General features: G+C 40.1%; 2 protein-coding genes across 3 annotated transcripts in view; both read left to right on the top strand.

Annotated features, from left to right (window-relative positions):
- slc22a4 (solute carrier family 22 member 4) overlaps positions 1–2,928 on the top strand; it is a 32,644-nt gene extending 29,716 nt beyond the window's left edge. Inside the window, exons 8-12 of the mRNA XM_059547437.1 lie at positions 360–542; positions 661–796; positions 983–1,265; positions 1,335–1,824; positions 2,316–2,928. Coding sequence (XP_059403420.1) covers positions 360–542; positions 661–796; positions 983–1,061 — 398 coding nt within the window. The 3' untranslated portion in view covers positions 1,062–1,265; positions 1,335–1,824; positions 2,316–2,928. The remainder of the gene's footprint in view (positions 1–359; positions 543–660; positions 797–982; positions 1,266–1,334; positions 1,825–2,315) is intronic.
- Positions 2,929–3,189: 261 nt separating this feature from the next.
- The window catches only part of slc22a21 (solute carrier family 22 member 21), a 58,725-nt gene continuing 42,355 nt past the window's right edge, over positions 3,190–19,559 (top strand). The window contains exons 1-2 of one of the 2 annotated variants that reach the window (XM_059547436.1): positions 3,190–3,787; positions 4,510–4,613. In XM_059547436.1, the coding sequence (XP_059403419.1) occupies positions 3,383–3,787; positions 4,510–4,613 (509 nt within the window). In that variant the 5' untranslated portion in view covers positions 3,190–3,382. The remainder of the gene's footprint in view (positions 3,788–4,509; positions 4,614–19,559) is intronic. The other variant, XM_059547435.1, reaches the window with a different exon arrangement.

Raw genomic sequence — 19,559 nt, 5'->3', positions numbered from 1 at the left:
GTGTATTTATACCCGGTCTGTCTGAGTCTGTGTTACGGAGTCCTTGTTTAATGTCTTATGATTATTCATGTCCGTCAAATCAGTCTTGCCCTTGCCTTGTCTTCTTGTCTTGTTTTCATGTTTGGATTATGTTTGGTTTTGACCCCTGCCTGGACTGTTTACCCCTTTGGATAACCCTTCAATAAATGACTTACCTGCAATTGGTTCTCTCTCCGTGTTTCCAGTAACACCGATCGTGACACAGATATGATACATACATTTACTGAGTAGATTTTTTTTTATTTATTTACAGTTTGTTACAATTTGTATCAGATTTGTATGTGGTTGTTTGTTAAAATTAGTTATCTGTCTATTTGCAGACCTGATGGAGTTGGCAATTTTTCTGGAGATGCTGGGAAAACTTGGTGTCACAGCTGCATTCTGTGTAGTTTATGCAGTGACTTCAGAACTGTTTCCTACCGTGGTGAGAAACATGGCCATGGGAACGTGCTCCATGACCGCTCGCATAGGCAGTATAGTTTCTCCTTTCATCATATACTTGGGTACATCAGTTTTTATCTTGCTTCTATAGCTTTAACTATACCTTTAAATATAGCCACTAGTAAATCTGAACATTGCACAAATCTGTATTTTGATAATTTATTATTTTTCTCTGTAAAGGTAACTACTATAAATATATTCCTTATATTGTCATTGGAAGCCTGGTAGTCTTTTCTGGCATAATTACGTTACTGTTGCCAGAAACTAAAGGAAAGCTTCTCCCTGAGACCATTGTGCAGATGCAGCGAATAAAAGGGTAAGTGCATTATTGCCCTGTCGTCTTACCTGATACAGTTACCTGACATGTTTACCTTTAACACTGGACTCTATATTCAGTTCAGCATTTGGGGCTTTTAGATTAAATACATGTGATTAAAGTCTGATTTTCATCAGAACCACACTGAGATAAAATTCAACATCTCATATATTTTATCTCACTTAGACTGAGGAGCCCCAAAAAACAGGATGCAATGATGTGGACAGCAGACAAAAGTAAAGTCTTCAAAGAAGTGAAACTTTAACAACTGGACAGTGAAATAAAAACATTAATGTCATGTTAATCAAATGAGTGACCCTAACCCTAAATTAATTACACTGTTGAGCTGGCATGGCAACATCAACTTGTCTTGCATTTGTTTAACTTTTATAGGCAGATCATGTATGCAAGACCACATGAGGAGCTTTACTGCCTTTGACGTGTTAGCATAATGTCTGCACTAAAGCATGTCAAGCTACATGGCAAAGCAAGTCAAAGTCAGCTTGTGCCCCCCAGCCATACCTGACCAAACGTTTAGATCTTTCCCATGTGTTTATCAGGAACAAACTCACTGTATTAACAAAAAAAAATGCATGTAAATAACTCTGGAGCATATGCTAATGTTGGATTATCAGAGATTCTCCAGCTAGAGCAGATGCACAAAGTGTACGGCACAAAACAGTTCACAAAGACACAATGAAAGGAAATACTATAAAAAGAGACGGAGCCCCATGTGGAACAGACAAGGAGAACAAGACAAAAGCTGAAGGTAGAAAGAATCCTGCTCCTGGAGAACTACTGTACCATCCTGCAGATTTCGGCTCTAGCCCTAATCAAACACACCTGAATCAGCCAATCAGTGTGTTCAGGATTGCTCAGACGTTGCTGGCCAGTGTGTTTGGGCAGTGTTGCGACTGAAGTACACCTCTAAACAATAATATTACTGTCAAAAAAACAATGCATTTGAATTGTAATTAGTATGACAATACATACTGTACAAAATGGTAACGAATCACTCAAAAGTTGGAGTGTTTTGCTCCAATGAGCTCAAATTTCATCAGACAATGTAAAGTGCAGCTGTAATTTCCAGCTCTTAATCATGAATCTGTTGAAAACTGCAAATTAATCATGATATTGCTACACTAACTATAGATTATGGTATTTAGTAAAACTGTGGTTATACAAATGGTAATCAATAAACCAAAAAAACATGGCTAATACACATACTATCATGGTTAATGTTTGTAAGGATATTGATATACTGTTTGATGAATCATGATCCAGTGAAGCCCAAGAAGTTTTGGCACATGCAAATCAGTGCTGACACGAAAGGATTATATATATATATATATATATATATATATATATATATATATATATATATATAGTTAAATTACTCGGTAGTCATAGTGATAGATGCTCCTTATTTTACATTTTACATCGGAGCCCCTGGAGAACTCTGCAGGTCCCTGCAGCACAGCTGTATTTGGATTCATGACGAGATGCTGTATAATCACAGACATTCTGATATATTTTTTTGCAATATGCATGCAGTACTTTTTTTCAGTGCCCATGTTCACAGGTTGCAGCATTCACACTGCACAGGGATGCAGTCCAGCAATGTGTTGCAGGAGCATTTCACCTCTGTGTGTTCTGGACAGGTTGTCAGTCAGTGTGTTAGTGCTGATTAGTTTGCAGTGACTTCAGTTCAGGCTACATTGTAACAGCAAACTTTTATGAGTAAATCAGTAAACCATTCATCCAACCAGTTTACTCAGAAATGCTGATTCAAGAAAGAAACAAAGTGTTGAAACTATTGAACTTTGAACAATTTCTTATATGGCTTAAATAATGTGTAACGTGGCTTTGGGGTAATGCTGAAGATCAATTTATTGGCCAGCACTGACAACTTTCATGTGAATGTACTTTCTTTAGCAGACAACTGGCAAACTGTTCTTCATGCATATGTGACTGGAGCTGAAGAATGAAAGCTCTAACAGACTCAGGTAACCGTCTGATCCATCGATGCTTGTTCCAACACAATGTTTTTGCATTAGTACCTCAGGCTTGAAGGCATACATAATTATAAAAGCTATTTTCCTATTTTGCTCCAGAGAAATCAAGATTTACAGTTAGAAATTAAATTTTAAGGTCAATGCTGAAAACGTGGTTAACAGGAAATAAACTGATGGTAACTGTTGCATAAATATTATTTAGAACCATAAAATCCCCTAAAATACAAAATATGATTAAATAAAAATAAATTATCAAAACTAAAATATAGTTCAAAATTCAAATAAATAAATAAATACATACGGTGCTTTTTCGATGAGCACAACACCAAAGGGATTAAGTAAAAAAAAACAAATATATGTGTTGTTTATTGGAAACCAACACTATCGTGTCTGCACTACAGCTTTATCTACATCAGCACTGTCAGAGAAACAGCTCCGTTACTGAAAACATGCGGAGCTCTCGGCAAAGGAACAGATCCGAATCCGTGTGTTTGTTTCCTCCCTCCCATTTGAGTCTGAAAGCCGGACTGAAGCCACTGAAAGCGCATTTACTCTGAACGCTTAGACGGCCATGAACTTCCCAGACTACGATGACAGCACCGCATTCCTGGGAGACTGGGGCCCTTTTCAAAAAACAGTCTTTTTTCTCTTGTGTTTGAGTATTATTCCGAATGGTTTCACGGGTCTATCCATGGTTTTCATGGGCGACACACCCGCTCATCGCTGTCTCATCCCCGCAGCTCTGAATATCACGGACGAATGGAGAAACGCGACTATTCCTCTGGAGGAGGACGAGCAGAACCGGGATTCTCGGTTCAGTAAATGTTCTAGACACCGAATGGACGTCGTGAAAAACTATTCGGACCAAGGTTTGCTCCCGTGGGTGGATGTGAATGTCTCGGATATTCCTCGAGAGGGCTGTCTGGACGGCTGGGAGTATGATACAGGAACATACATCTCCACGATCGTTTCAGAGGTTCGTTTCACATCCAACCCTATAGTGTTTTCTATTACTGTGCGAGGCGGAAGTTCAGGTTCGGATGTAGTGGCAGCTGTGTCGCTTTATTCCGGTCAACATTTGCACGTGTTCTTTTTTTGTTTATTTTTTTTCTGTATAAATGCATGCCTTAAGGTATTGAATACAAAAGCGACTGAACTTCCACTGTTGCTGACCTGGTCAGTGAAAACATGCTGACCATGGTGCGGGGCATGTTGTCACAATGGGAACCTGCTTATTTATTCAAATGCATGCATTTAATTCAGTTATAGGGTATTGTTTTTACAGCTATATTTAAACAGTAAGTCCATTATTTGAATATAACAAGTCACAAAACAGCACAAATGTAAAAGACAACATAAAAAAAAACAAATGAAAATTTATAACAAAGATCAATGTGATCGCTGTAATTTGTCACTTCCACACACAGACTTCATTATATAATGTGTTTACTTGTTAATATTTTTTTAATAATCAGTAAATGGCACATTTTTACATCTGTAAATATATTGGAAGTTTTGTCTGTACTGTAGGTCAGAATTCATAAAGAGTTTTCTAATTAGGACTATAATAGGACCTGAAGAATTTAGGGGTTTGGATGTAGTTACTTTTAACAACTTAGTTTAAACTTAATTTACCTAGTTTTCCTTCTACAAATGAATATAATCAATTTAAAATGTGCATTGTTTGTTCAATCGCAGTGGGACCTGGTGTGTTCAGATGACTGGAGGGCTCCGTTGACCTCCTCACTCTTCTTCTGTGGTGTTTTGACTGGTTCAGTGATGTCTGGGCAGATGTCGGACAGGTTAAAAAATCAAATCTTTTTTTCACATATGAATACTATAATTCATAAATGACTGGTAGAAAGATCCCATTTAACAAAGAACATGCTGATGGTGTTGTTATTTCACTAGTAGGGCTGAAATGATTAGGCGATATTATCAACAACACTTACAATATAAAAAAGAAGACTGATTTTGTCTCCTACTGTGACAGCTGCCTGTTATGAGTGTCAGTAATGTTTGCACCAGACTCAAATTTCATCTAACATTTGGGGGCACAATTAACAAAAATTTCTCAAGAGCAATTTTTGAATGGGACACAAATAATCCAGCAAAATTTGTACTTGTAAGGATATGTATACACAGAGGAAAGCCATACTACTATTAGTGCACCAGCAGACTGTGAAACATTAGACAACTTCAAGCTGTTGTGGCCGCGCCGAGACAGCGCTATGTGTCTGTTGTAGACATTACTATCTGTCACAGTGTTGCCAAGTCCAGGTTTACCCGTGGAATTGGGCTACTTTACAAATGTTGCTGCAGGATTTTTTCCATGTCTGGCCCCGGGTTGAAGGGACCCCAATAATGTGTACTTTAGCCCCCAAAAAGCGATTTTTACCGTGGGACCCCTCTTTTAGTTTGTTTTGTTGTGAACACTTGGCAACCCTTTCTGTCAAGCAGCTACTAACGGACACTGTAAAACCCGACAAGTTAACTTAACTCAAACCGTTTGAGTAAACAGATTGCCTTGATTTAAACCATGTAAGTTTTGAAACTTTGCATTCAAGTAATTAAGTGATTAACTAAGTGCTGATTGTTAATTAGTGATGAACAGCTGCTGTTATCAAACAGAATCACAGAAGAAAAGAGAAACACAAGAACTACTACAACTGACTTCAGACACAGCCTTAGATGAAATCAACTGAAATAAAATACATGAAATCTCTCAAGATCTGATTAAACAACCCCACAAACAGCATCACCAGCTCCACTTATTAATAACCAGACTGACTTTATTTCTGTCAGACGTCTACAGAAGATTTTATTGAGAATGAACTAAGGTTTAGATGTTGATTTATTGTTTCATTTGAAGTAACCATGTTAGAGATCAGTGTTTGCTTTAGTTGGGCTCTTGACCCTTGATTTCTGTCTTTGTGTTTTCTCTGGCTGTTATAACCGTGTGTTTCTAAAACAGTGCTGTGAGATCCAGTGTGAAGCACTTGAATTCAGCGAGAAACACAAATAATCGTTTACAGGCAGATGATACAGCAGCAGAAACACTGTGCGCAACGATACAGTCAGAATACTTTTTAATCTACAAATCGCCATAATTTACCATAGATTTACTGTAGTATCCATAACTGCACCATGGTATTGTGTCAGAAATGTGGGTATTCGTGTCAAATTTGATTATATTATTAATGTTGACATGTGTGGACTCATATAAACACTGAAGCAGTGCTAAAGTTAATGAGTTAATAAGGTGATTAAATGAGTAATGATTGACCATTACCGAAGACACCTGATGCTAACAATCAGAATCTCCAAAGGAGAAAATCTAAATTTATGTCACCATTTTAGTGATCAGTGTTTGTATTAGCTTGGATCTTGGCCCTTAAGTTTTTAACAGTAGATTTTATTTGAGTGTGGTAACGGATTTATAAAAGCCAGCCAAACCAGAAGAAAAGTGATATGTGCTGTTGATTATATTTTGATCTAATCATCATGTGGTGAGCTGAATGAGAGAGTTAGGTTTTCTTTATGTCAACAAGGTGAAAAATACAAGATCTGGTGTTTTTGGCATTATCAGACAGATGTTTTAAAAGTTACTTTGATGTAAAATAAAATAAAAAAAAACTTGAATTTAGACACACAGACATGAAGAATCAGCATGAGAATCACAACAATGCACTCTTAGCCCAAATTCGTTGACTTCACTTGAAATTTGTGTGGAAATCCGTTGCACGAAACCATTTCAGTTTTTACACAAATTGAAACTAAACAGCTTTAGTTGAATTAACATAGAAAGTTTATGCAGTAGACAAATCAAGTTTACATTAGTAGTCTTTACTCAGAATCATTAGTTCACATCAATTATTATTTGGAGTATACTGTAGGTTGCATAAAATAACTATTGTTAGTTACAACTACAAATATATATATATATATATATATATATATATATATATATATATATATATATATATATATATATATATATATTAGGGCTGTCAAACGATTAATTTTTTTAATCGCAATTAATCGCTGAAGCTTCTTAGTTAACTGCGATTAATCGCGGTTTGAATTGTACGTGTAAAATTCTGTTATTTTGCATATCAAGGCAGTTCTAAGCCCATAATGTAGAATATCTTACCAGCGTTTTCATTGGGAATCAAAAGAACACAAAATTTCCTTTTTGAACTTTTTTTATTAAAAAAAAAAAGTGCAATGTAGACCAACTTCCAAATATTAGGAGGAATAAAGTAACGCAGTCCTTACTTTGAGAGATTACATTTATCAGGCCACTCTCTTAAGCTACTTCAAAAATAAACAATAACATTATTAGCAAAACAATTCCTAGCTGGAAATAACAGCAATCAAGTAATATGTAACACTGGTAGGAAATTTCTAACTCGCTTATGACAAACAGAACAGTCTAAAACATTGACGGCCACAGCGGGATATTTGTAACATTTTCTAGTTTTAAATGAAGAATGTCATCCTTGTAATTAACCTGTGCTGAACATGGATGAAAAAAAAGTCCAAATGACAGTAAGATTAAATGAAAAATAGTGCATGATTGGACATGGGATTCAGAACTATCTGAGTTCTAAGTTGTCTCTCCTATTTCTTTTCTTTAACCCAATTGCTAACACACACCAGTCTGGTGACATTAGCAGTGGACAGTGCTGCTCTCTTTTTTTGCAAAATGTGACCAGAGAGTGAGAACAGTCTTTCACACGGTACCGTTGTTGCAGGTGTAGCCAGATTTTTTTGTGCTAGAGGTGCCAAGGTTGGGTAGGCCCTTGCGTGTCCAGACCACCATTCCAATGGACAGTCATCAATGGAGATGCTGGGCTCACCTCTGTACCGATCCACAGACGTGTCAGATGCTGGGTCTTCTTCATCATCTGAATCTGATGCAGCAGCTAACAGAAAGTGCATCTTCTTTTTAGGTGGACCTGGCTCAGGTTCTCTACGAGGCTCAGGTTGCTGGGCACTCTCCTCTTTAATCAACTTCCAGACTTCCTCCCTTTCAGATCTGGGAAGGCATTTCAGATCCTTAAATCTGGGGTCAAGCGCTGTTGCCACTTTCAACCACTGGAGATTGGTGCTTTGTTTTCGCTTTGATAGGTCAGATGTGAAGGCCGCTTTAAACCGGAGCACATAACCTGGATCATCGTCAGAACCAGTCATCAACCGGAACAAATGACACAGTGCAGGCAGGACCGCGGAGCAGGATATGTACTGTTCTCCTCCCAAAAGCTCAGTCACATATCTGCCAAGAAACATAAAGCTCAATCAATTACCAGTTATAAAAAAAAAAAAAAAAAAACAAAAGGATGAAGTTAAGCTCCAGTGAAATAAAATTCTAAAAACTCAATTTTTAGAGCATGTGTGTAGGCCTTCCTCCTCTTCATCTTCCAGTGCTTTTCATATACATATAACCAATGTTTAAAGCTACAAAAGCAGCAGCATCTAATTTTAGCAATAACTAAATGATTAAAGAGAGACTAATAAATCAGTCACATTTTAATTTTCAACAAAACAAATTCAAAATATTTACCTGCATGGTTCAAGGAGTGTTTCAAGCTTTTCGATCTTCTCCAGTTCTGCATTAGTCAGCATGGCTGGTGTGCCTCTTTGTTGATGGAGTTCAAGTGTAGCCTTGACAGCGTCCTTGTTTCTCAGAAGCCGGGTGATCATGCTGAGAGTGGAGTTCCACCTTGTGGAAACATCTTGGACGAGGGGCTCCTGTGGCTGTCCCAACTCCTCTTGTTGTGCTCGCAATTCAGCTGCATTTGCTGGACTATGCTTAAAATGTCCAACCAATTTGCGGCATTTTGCCAAGACATTCTCAAGACCACTGTCACGGAGTGACATTGTGATCGATCTTTGTAAACTGTGCGCAACGCACGGCATGTGCTCATATGGCAGGAGTCTTGCTGCTGCTGTCATATTACGGGCACTGTCGGTGCCAATTGTTGTCACCTTCCCCGCAATTTCCCACTGCTCTGCAACTTCAGAAAATTGTTCGGCACATTTTTCTGCAAAGTGCCGTTCTTCTGAGTGTTTAACCGCTAAAGCAAACGAATGCAACTTCCAGTCAGCGTCTATGTGGTGTGCAGTAACTCCAAGATAATTCTGGTTGCTTACTGACGTCCAATGATCCCCGGTTAATGCCACAGCATTTGCATTTCGCAGGAGATTGATTTTAGATTGTTTCTCAGCTTCATAAAGCTCCTCTATGCGAGCAACAATTGTTCCCCGCGATGGTAACGTGTAAGCCGGTTCAGAACTTGCCAACCTGATTACATCCCTGAGACCCGAATCTTCAACAATGTTGACTGGTCTGCAATCAGTTGCCACCCATCTGGCGATTGCTGTGGTTAACTTATTTTCATCCAAGGGTCTGCTGCGACGCCCGCACTCAGGAATAGTTCTTTGGCGGGGCTGCGGCTTGCTTGGCGGGGAGGCGTCAGGTGAAACACCGGGGTGTTTCGCCTGGAGGTGGTAACTTAGACTTGACGTGCTCCGATGGTAGCTGAACTCCTTGAAACAAATGCTGCATTGTACCTTAGTGTTGTCAACGGAACCGTCTGATTTTTTTTTAAAGTTAAACAGGTTGTTTAATAATCCGGTCGTACTTTTTCTATCCATCACCTTTTACCGCTTCACAAACCAAAGGGGCTGACTACGGGCTGGTCAAAGGGACAAAACGGCTTACCTGAAATGCGATAAAAAAAAAAAAACGCGTTATGGATTGTTTTTAACTAATCGCGATTAATGCATTAACGCGGACAGCCCTAATATATATATATATATATATATATATATATATATATATATATATATATATATATATATATATATATATTAGGGCTGTCAAACGATTAATTTTTTTAATCGCAATTAATCGCTGAAGCTTCTTAGTTAACTGCGATTAATCGCGGTTTGAATTGCACGTGTAAAATTCTGTTATTTTGCATATCAAGGCAGTTCTAAGCCCATAATGTAGAATATCTTACCAGCGTTTTCATTGGGAATCAAAAGAACACAAAATTTCCTTTTTGAACTTTTTTTATTAAAAAAAAAAAGTGCAATGTAGACCAACTTCCAAATATTAGGAGGAATAAAGTAACGCAGTGCTTACTTTGAGAGATTACATTTATCAGGCCACTCTCTTAAGCTACTTCAAAAATAAACAATAACATTATTAGCAAAACAATTCCTAGCTGGAAATAACAGCAATCAAGTAATATGTAACACTGGTAGGAAATTTCTAACTCGCTTATGACAAACAGAACAGTCTAAAACATTGACGGCCACAGCGGGATATTTGTAACATTTTCTAGTTTTAAATGAAGAATGTCATCCTTGTAATTAACCTGTGCTGAACATGGATGAAAAAAAAGTCCAAATGACAGTAAGATTAAATGAAAAATAGTGCATGATTGGACATGGGATTCAGAACTATCTGAGTTCTAAGTTGTCTCTCCTATTTCTTTTCTTTAACCCAATTGCTAACACACACCAGTCTGGTGACATTAGCAGTGGACAGTGCTGCTCTCTTTTTTTGCAAAATGTGACCAGAGAGTGAGAACAGTCTTTCACACGGTACCGTTGTTGCAGGTGTAGCCAGATTTTTTTGTGCTAGAGGTGCCAAGGTTGGGTAGGCCCTTGCGTGTCCAGACCACCATTCCAATGGACAGTCATCAATGGAGATGCTGGGCTCACCTCTGTACCGATCCACAGACGTGTCAGATGCTGGGTCTTCTTCATCATCTGAATCTGATGCAGCAGCTAACAGAAAGTGCATCTTCTTTTTAGGTGGACCTGGCTCAGGTTCTCTACGAGGCTCAGGTTGCTGGGCACTCTCCTCTTTAATCAACTTCCAGACTTCCTCCCTTTCAGATCTGGGAAGGCATTTCAGATCCTTAAATCTGGGGTCAAGCGCTGTTGCCACTTTCAACCACTGGAGATTGGTGCTTTGTTTTCGCTTTGATAGGTCAGATGTGAAGGCCGCTTTAAACCGGAGCACATAACCTGGATCATCGTCAGAACCAGTCATCAACCGGAACAAATGACACAGTGCAGGCAGGACCGCGGAGCAGGATATGTACTGTTCTCCTCCCAAAAGCTCAGTCACATATCTGCCAAGAAACATAAAGCTCAATCAATTACCAGTTATAAAAAAAAAAAAAAAAAAAAAAAAAGGATGAAGTTAAGCTCCAGTGAAATAAAATTCTAAAAACTCAATTTTTAGAGCATGTGTGTAGGCCTTCCTCCTCTTCATCTTCCAGTGCTTTTCATATACATATAACCAATGTTTAAAGCTACAAAAGCAGCAGCATCTAATTTTAGCAATAACTAAATGATTAAAGAGAGACTAATAAATCAGTCACATTTTAATTTTCAACAAAACAAATTCAAAATATTTACCTGCATGGTTCAAGGAGTGTTTCAAGCTTTTCGATCTTCTCCAGTTCTGCATTAGTCAGCATGGCTGGTGTGCCTCTTTGTTGATGGAGTTCAAGTGTAGCCTTGACAGCGTCCTTGTTTCTCAGAAGCCGGGTGATCATGCTGAGAGTGGAGTTCCACCTTGTGGAAACATCTTGGACGAGGGGCTCCTGTGGCTGTCCCAACTCCTCTTGTTGTGCTCGCAATTCAGCTGCATTTGCTGGACTATGCTTAAAATGTCCAACCAATTTGCGGCATTTTGCCAAGACATTCTCAAGACCACTGTCACGGAGTGACATTGTGATCGATCTTTGTAAACTGTGCGCAACGCACGGCATGTGCTCATATGGCAGGAGTCTTGCTGCTGCTGTCATATTACGGGCACTGTCGGTGCCAATTGTTGTCACCTTCCCCGCAATTTCCCACTGCTCTGCAACTTCAGAAAATTGTTCGGCACATTTTTCTGCAAAGTGCCGTTCTTCTGAGTGTTTAACCGCTAAAGCAAACGAATGCAACTTCCAGTCAGCGTCTATGTGGTGTGCAGTAACTCCAAGATAATTCTGGTTGCTTACTGACGTCCAATGATCCCCGGTTAATGCCACAGCATTTGCATTTCGCAGGAGATTGATTTTAGATTGTTTCTCAGCTTCATAAAGCTCCTCTATGCGAGCAACAATTGTTCCCCGCGATGGTAACGTGTAAGCCGGTTCAGAACTTGCCAACCTGATTACATCCCTGAGACCCGAATCTTCAACAATGTTGACTGGTCTGCAATCAGTTGCCACCCATCTGGCGATTGCTGTGGTTAACTTATTTTCATCCAAGGGTCTGCTGCGACGCCCGCACTCAGGAATAGTTCTTTGGCAGGGCTGCGGCTTGCTTGGCGGGGAGGCGTCAGGTGAAACACCTGGAGGTGGTAACTTAGACTTGACGTGCTCCGATGGTAGCTGAACTCCTTGAAACAAATGCTGCATTGTACCTTAGTGTTGTCAACGGAACCGTCTGATTTTTTTTTAAAGTTAAACAGGTTGTTTAATAATCCGGTCGTACTTTTTCTATCCATCACCTTTTACCGCTTCACAAACCAAAGGGGCTGACTACGGGCTGGTCAAAGGGACAAAACGGCTTACCTGAAATGCGATAAAAAAAAAAAAACGCGTTATGGATTGTTTTTAACTAATCGCGATTAATGCATTAACGCTGACAGCCCTAATATATATATTAGCAAATAACATTAACAAATGTTTTTTTTAAGTAATGAAAAATGTTATATTTATGTAATGTCAATGTAATTAGACAGAATTTGAGATTTATTCTATTAAACATTGTTTCAAATAAATTGAAAAAAAAAAAAAAAGAAAAACTGATTTCAAGTGTTTTTTATTGTTCACCAAAGAAATGATAACATGACAATGCATTTACCTTGTCAGCCACAGGACAAGTAAATATAATCTTTGAAACAGCTTACTAACAATTGTAACTATTTTGTAGAAGAAACAGTTTTCAACAGTATATGCTATATCCCTTGTGAATGCCTTAAAAACTGGCCATGCATTAAAACAGAGGCAAGCCTCTGTAACTTTAAACTTGGCTGAAGAATTGTGTGAACACACATTAGCTGAGCACTAAAAGCATTAATATTTAGTGAGCGAACACACTTTAATGTCTTATACAGAAAACACAAGTGGCTTCTCATGGATGCTTCTTGGATTTCCTTACATTGTAAGCTGTTTTGTTCTGTGTTTGCAACCTGGGTTTGGCACAAAATGAGAAGTACCTGTTGGATGAACTGGAATGTGTTCTTCATAGATTTAGGGTAGTTGAGATGCAGTGTGTATGCAAGTCCATTCAGAATGCACATAGCTTTTGGCAATATTATCCATCACAACTTCTCTTTCAATGATGATCTTCAATGAGGCTTGATTGAGATGGAGAGAAGATGAGAGCACGTCACCTTCATGCTCAATGAGCAGGATTCCAATATCATCAGAGTCCTAACAACATAAGAGCACAATCTTGAAATTTCTCATTACATAACCATCAATAATGTTAAGCAGTTTGTCCCTACTGCTGGAGTTTGGTCTTCACAATGATTATTTAGATTTTGGTAACATGGGCTTTTAATGTAGGAACAAAGGTTTATGATGTTCCATTAAAAACAGTTGACAAAAATGAACAAAATGAAAACAAAAACAAAAATGAAAATCTGCTGTTAGTTTACAAACCCGATTCCAAAAAAGTGTGTGACACTGTACAAATTGTGAGTAAAAAGAGAATGGAATAATTGACAAATCTCATAAACTTGAAAAAATAAGTGAGACATTTTGAAAAGTCATGCCAAATATTGGCTTATTTTGGATTTCAAAAGAGCTACAGTTGAAAGAGGAGGATCTGAATCAGAGAAAGTTAAAATTGAACGTACCATTGAATTTGTCAATTCTCAAATTAACCTACAGGATCATGCTTACCCGTCGCTCCTCCATTTCATGCTGACTCACATACCAGCTTCGTAACATGGAGTCCAGCTGCGAAAGATACTTCAAGAGCATAGTCTGTCAAAAATGAACCAAAGTCTGAAAAAGGAGAAATGCACATACCTGCTACAAACTTATCTGATCTGTCTTCAGGTGTGATTAAATCTGAAGTTGGGAGGACCACCCCCATAATGGATACACCTGCTAAGCCTTACTATGCTCAATACATTCCTCCAGCTAACACACCACCTCAGGCAGAGCCTTTGACACAGTATTTAGCTCGACGAGACCTCGTTAGTTCAGGACTATACCAATTTGACGATAAGCCTGAAAATTATTGGTCATGGTATCCCTCATTCACCAGTGCAGCTCGTGAAGTTCACCTCACAGCAACCCAGGAATTAGACCTCATGACTAAATGGCTGGGAAAGGAATCTAGCGAAACGGTGAAGCGGATCCGCTCAGTGGATGTCAGTAACCCCAATCTTGCTTTACACAAAGCATGGGAAAGACTACGTGAGTGTTATGCTGCACCTGAAATCATTGAAAGGTCACTGTTTCAGCGATTGGACAGTTTTCCAAGGATTTCAGCTAAAGACCACTTCAAATTACGTGAACTCGGGGATTTGCTTATGGAAATCCAAGGTGCTAAAGAAGATGGTTATCTAACAGGTCTGTCATACCTTGACACTTCACGTGGAATCGCATCAATTGTAGATAAGCTTCCATATGGGCTTCAGGACAAGTGGGTGACTTCTGGGTCATGGTACAAGGAAGAAAATCATGGTCGCTTTCCTCCCTTTGAGTATTTCTGTAACTTTGTGTGCTGCGAAGCAAAGAAGCGAAATGACCCTAGCTTTATGCATCAAAGCAGTGTTGTAACAACTACGAAACCAGAAAGATCCATTGTAAAGAGTTTCCAAACCAACAAACCCATCACAGTGATGACCCTAACAAAATATGTCCACTACACAATAAACCACACCCCCTGAAAAAATGCAGAACATTCAGAAACAAACTCCTCGACGACAGAAAGGCCTTCCTCAAGGATAAAAGAATATGTTTCAAATGCTGTTCTTCTGTTTCTCACCTCACCAAGGAATGTAAGTCTTCTGTGAAATGCTCTGAATGCGGTAGCACCAATCATGATGCAGCCATGCACCCTGGCCCATCACCACAAGTAGTCAAGGCTCCTTCACTGTCACAGGAGGATGGCGGGCAGGGAGAAAATCAGCCTAATATGGCTCTTGTCAATACAAGCTGTACAGAAGTTTGTGGTCAAGGTCAATGGGGCCGCTCATGCTCAAAAATCTGCCTCGTAAATCTGTACCCAAAGTATTCCAAGGACTTGGCCATCAAAGCCTACGTAATTCTGGACGACCAGAGCAATCGTTCATTAGCTAGACCAGAAATTCTTTGAGCTGTTCAATGTGGAGAGTGAACAATACTCATATCATCTCAACACTTGCTCTGGCACCATAGAAACATCTGGCAAGAAAGCAGAAGGATTTCTGAGTCCCTGGATGGAACAGTTCTCATTTCCCTTCCACCACTCATTGAGTGTCATGACATCATGAACAATCGATCTGAGATTCCAACGCCAAGTGCAGTCCTTTACCAGCCTCATCTCCTTCACATTGCCAAGCACATTCCAGAACTAGAACCAGAAGCAGAAATACTTTTGCTACTCGGAAGAGATGTTATCAGGGCACACAAAGTTAGGCAGCAGGTTAATGGACCAAATAACGCCCCCTTTGCCCAACGACTAGACCTGGGCTGGGTAGTAATAGGAGATGTGTGCCTGGGTAATGTACATAGGCCAACGGTCAACACATTCAATACCAATGTGCTGGAAAGAGGTCGCCATTAAATATTTCAACCCTGTACGAGCTTTATACAGGTCAAGGAGATGCAGCAAAGTAGTAGCACGTCTACCAAAGCAACTGAAAAGACGACTGGACAGACAGTGTTCAGTAGAACTGAACATGACAACAAACCTGGTCCATCCATGGAAGACACAGCTTTCCTAAAGATAATGGGCACTAATGTCTACAGAAACGATGCTAAAAGCTGGGTAGCTCCTTTACCGTTCAGAGAACCACGCCAGTCCATGCCAAACAATAAAGAGCAAGTTGTTCATCGTTTCACATGCCTGCAATGAACCCTGAAGAGAAAACCTGAGATGCAGCAACAGTATGTGGCATTTATGGAAAAGATCTTTACCAATGGACATGCTGAGGTAGCGCCACCACTGAGAGAAGGGGATGAATGTTGGTATCTTCCTAAATTTGGGGTCTACCATGCCCAAAAACCCAATCAGATCAGGGTGGTCTTTGATTCCAGTGCTCGATACTCTGGCGTCTTTCTCAATGATGTGCTTCTCACAGGCCCCGACCTCAATAACTCCCTTGTCGGTGTCCTGCTACACTTTCGAAAAGAGAAGGTTGCGATCCTAGCGGACATTCAGCATATGTTCCATTGTTTCTTTGTGCGTGAAGACCATCGTGACTTCCTCCGTTTTCTATGGCACAAGGACAATGACGTCAAAAGGAAATTGAGTATCGGACGAAGGTCCATGTCTTCGGCAATCGGCCATCGCCTGCTGTGGCCATTTATGGGCTACGAAGAGCCATCAGAGAAGGTGCACAGGAGCATGGTGATGATACCGTCAAGTTTGTGGAAAGACATTTCTATGTTGATGATGGTTTGGTATCTGTACCATCAGAAGCTGAGGCAATTGATTTGCTCCAACGAACACAGGCTTCACTTGCTCAGTCAAATATACATTTACACAAGTTTGCTTCAGATTCTCAGACAGTTATGGAAGCTTTCCCGCCGGAAGATTGTGCTCCTATAATCAAGGACCTAGATCTGAGTGGAGAAACCTCACCCACCCAACGGAGTTAATTCTGCTATGGGAGATAACAAACGACACATTCACTTACTCCACATTGACCACTACCAGACCATTTACCCGACGTGGATTCCTTTCCACTGTCAACAGTGTTTTCGATCCTCTGGGTCTACTAGCACCTGTCATGATTTAGGGAAGAGCCCTTCTCAGGGAACTTACCTCTGAACAGTCAGACTGGTACACATTCCTTCAGGAGGGCAAACTAAACAAATGGGAAGCCTGGAGAGATTCTCTCCAAGACCTACAACAGCTTCATGTTCCACGTACATATACAACTACCTCACTAACAGAAGCAGTGCACACAGAATTGTGTGAATTCTCTGATGCATCTACTAAGGCCATAGGTGCTGTGGTGTATTTGAAAGCACTTCAAAAAGATGGACAAGTCGAAGTAGGATTTGTTATGGGCAAGGCGAAACTGGCACCCCTGTCTGAACCTACAATTCCAAGGCTTGAACTCTGTGCTGCTGTCTTAGCAGTAGAGATGGCAGATCTCATTAAAGATTAACTAGATCTAGTGTTGAATGACATTAAGTTCTTTATGGACAGCAAAGTGGTGCTCGGCTACATTTATAATGAGTCAAAACGATTCTACGTGTATGTTCACAATAGAGTCCAACGCATCCATCAGTCCTTGAGACCTGAGCAGTGGCACTATGTACGTACAGAAGAAAACCCTGCAGATCATGCGTCGCGATCCTTACCTGCATCCTGCCTAGCGCAGACTTCTTGGTTTACCGGTCCCTCCTTCCTTCGTCAGCCACCTGCAAAAAAACTTGACGTTTGAACTAATTGAACCTGAAAACGACTCAGAAATCCGACCACAAGTACAAACATGTGCTACTAACCTGAAAGAACCTGAGCTTACCTCTAACCGATTCCAAAGGTTCTCCACCTTCACCTCCCTGGTAAGAGGAGTAGCATTCCTAGTTCACATTGAAAAATCCTTCAAGCACACAAACCCAAAGAGCAAATGCAAAGGTTGGCATAAATCTGACTTACCTCGTACTCCAGATGAAATAGACCAAGCAAGGAATGTTTTCCGTAAAACAACACAAAAGGCTGCATTTGCAAAAAAACTGTCAGCCCTCCAAGCTAACCAAGCTGTATCCAAAAGTAGCCACTTATGGAAGCTCAGTCCAATAGTGGAGGACAATTTCATTTGTGTTGGTGGACGACTGAAGTACTCTGAGGTTGCAACTGCAGAAAAGAATCCTATAATTCTCCCCAAAGATAGCCACATATCCCTACTGCTCATTCGTCAACACCATGAGCAAGTGAAACATCAGGGCCGCTTGACGGAAGGAGCAATCAGGGCAGCAGGATTGTGGATCTTGGGAGGCAAGTCACTTATCAATTCAGTACTCCATAAATGCATAACCTGTCGCAAGTTACGTGGAAAGCTTGAAGAACAACACATGGCAGACCTACCATCTGAACGTCTTAAAATCTGTTCTCCCTTTACGTATGTGGGTCTCGATGTATTTGAACCCTGGTCTGGTCACAAGCAGACGCACCAGAGGAGGACAGGCAAAGAGCAAGCGTTGGGCCATCATGTTCTGCTGTATGAGTTCAAGAGCTGTGCACGTCGAGGTCATTAAGTCGATGGACGCGTCAAGTTGCATAAATGCTCTCAGACGCTTCTTTGCACTTAGAGGACCTGCGAAACAGCTCCGTTCCGATTGTGGCACCAATTTCATCGGAGCGTGCAAGGAGCTTGGAATGGACAAAATGGTGCAGAATTACCTCAGTGAGCAAGGATGCAGCTGGGAATTCAACCCACCACACAGCTCTCACATGGGAGGCTCGTGGGAGTGCCTGATCGCCATTGCCAGAAGAATCTTAGATTCAATGTTTCTGCAGCTGAAAACTCGCTTAACCCATGAAGTTCTTTGCACACTAATGGCAGAAGTTACTGCTATCATTAATGCACGGCCACTCCTACCTGTGTCTGCAGACCCAGAACAACCATTTATACTTTCACCGTCAGTGCTCCTTACACAGAAGACAGGAGTTCCGCCTCCTCCAGGAGACTTGTCGGACAAGGACCTGTACACAAAGCAATGGAGACAAGTTCAGGCTCTTGCAAACCAGTTCTGGACCCGCTGGAGCAGTGAATATTTACCTTGCTTGCAACACAGAGAAAAGTAGACAGTACCTCGCAGGAAACTTCAAGTAGGAGATCTAGTTCTGCTCAGGGACAAGCAGATAGCTCACAATTGTTGGCCTATGGCCAGAATCTCTGCCACATTTCCTGGAAAGGATGGCCATGTAAGAAAGGTTGAGGTCACAACAACTGACCAAGGCAGTCTAAAAACATTTCTAAGGCCAATTGCCGAAGTTGTTTTACTTCTACCCAAAGACTGATCTAAAAACTAAGGTTTAGCCCACTCACAAGTTCATAGTGACCTCACATAGGTCAGACGGGGAGTGTGTTGCCCTTTAAGAAATTTAAGTTTCAAATATCAGCTTTAATTATTTTTGGTTAACATTTTCAAGTGAAAATGTGAAGTTCATAATTACTTTTTCTTTGTCTAACTCATTATAACTAAAATTATATTTTTTGTTTCATGTGATGAAGTCACTTCCTGTTTAGTCACTTCCTGTTAGTTAGTTCTGCATGAAAACCAAAGAGACAGACATGGTGTGCTCTCTCTGATAATCCGTCGCATCCACTTAAAAGCATCATAGAGGCAATGCCGTAAGTTCATTAATATGACACTAGATACGTTAAAGATCACATATTAATGATGATTTTGTTAAAAAGACGATGTTTAAAAATTGTTGTTTACCATTGTGTACAATCTCTCAGCAATGCTATAACCATTGTACTCGCTGCTACAAAGAGAACAGTAGTTTATCTTTATGTTAAAGTCATTTATAATACTATGTTAGTCAAG

The sequence above is a fragment of the Carassius carassius genome, unplaced genomic scaffold, assembly GCF_963082965.1.
Source record: "Carassius carassius unplaced genomic scaffold, fCarCar2.1 SCAFFOLD_68, whole genome shotgun sequence".
Classification (NCBI taxonomy): domain Eukaryota; kingdom Metazoa; phylum Chordata; class Actinopteri; order Cypriniformes; family Cyprinidae; genus Carassius; species Carassius carassius.
The sequence above is the reverse complement of the archived record's forward strand: the minus strand, read 5'-3'. Positions and strand labels throughout refer to the sequence as shown.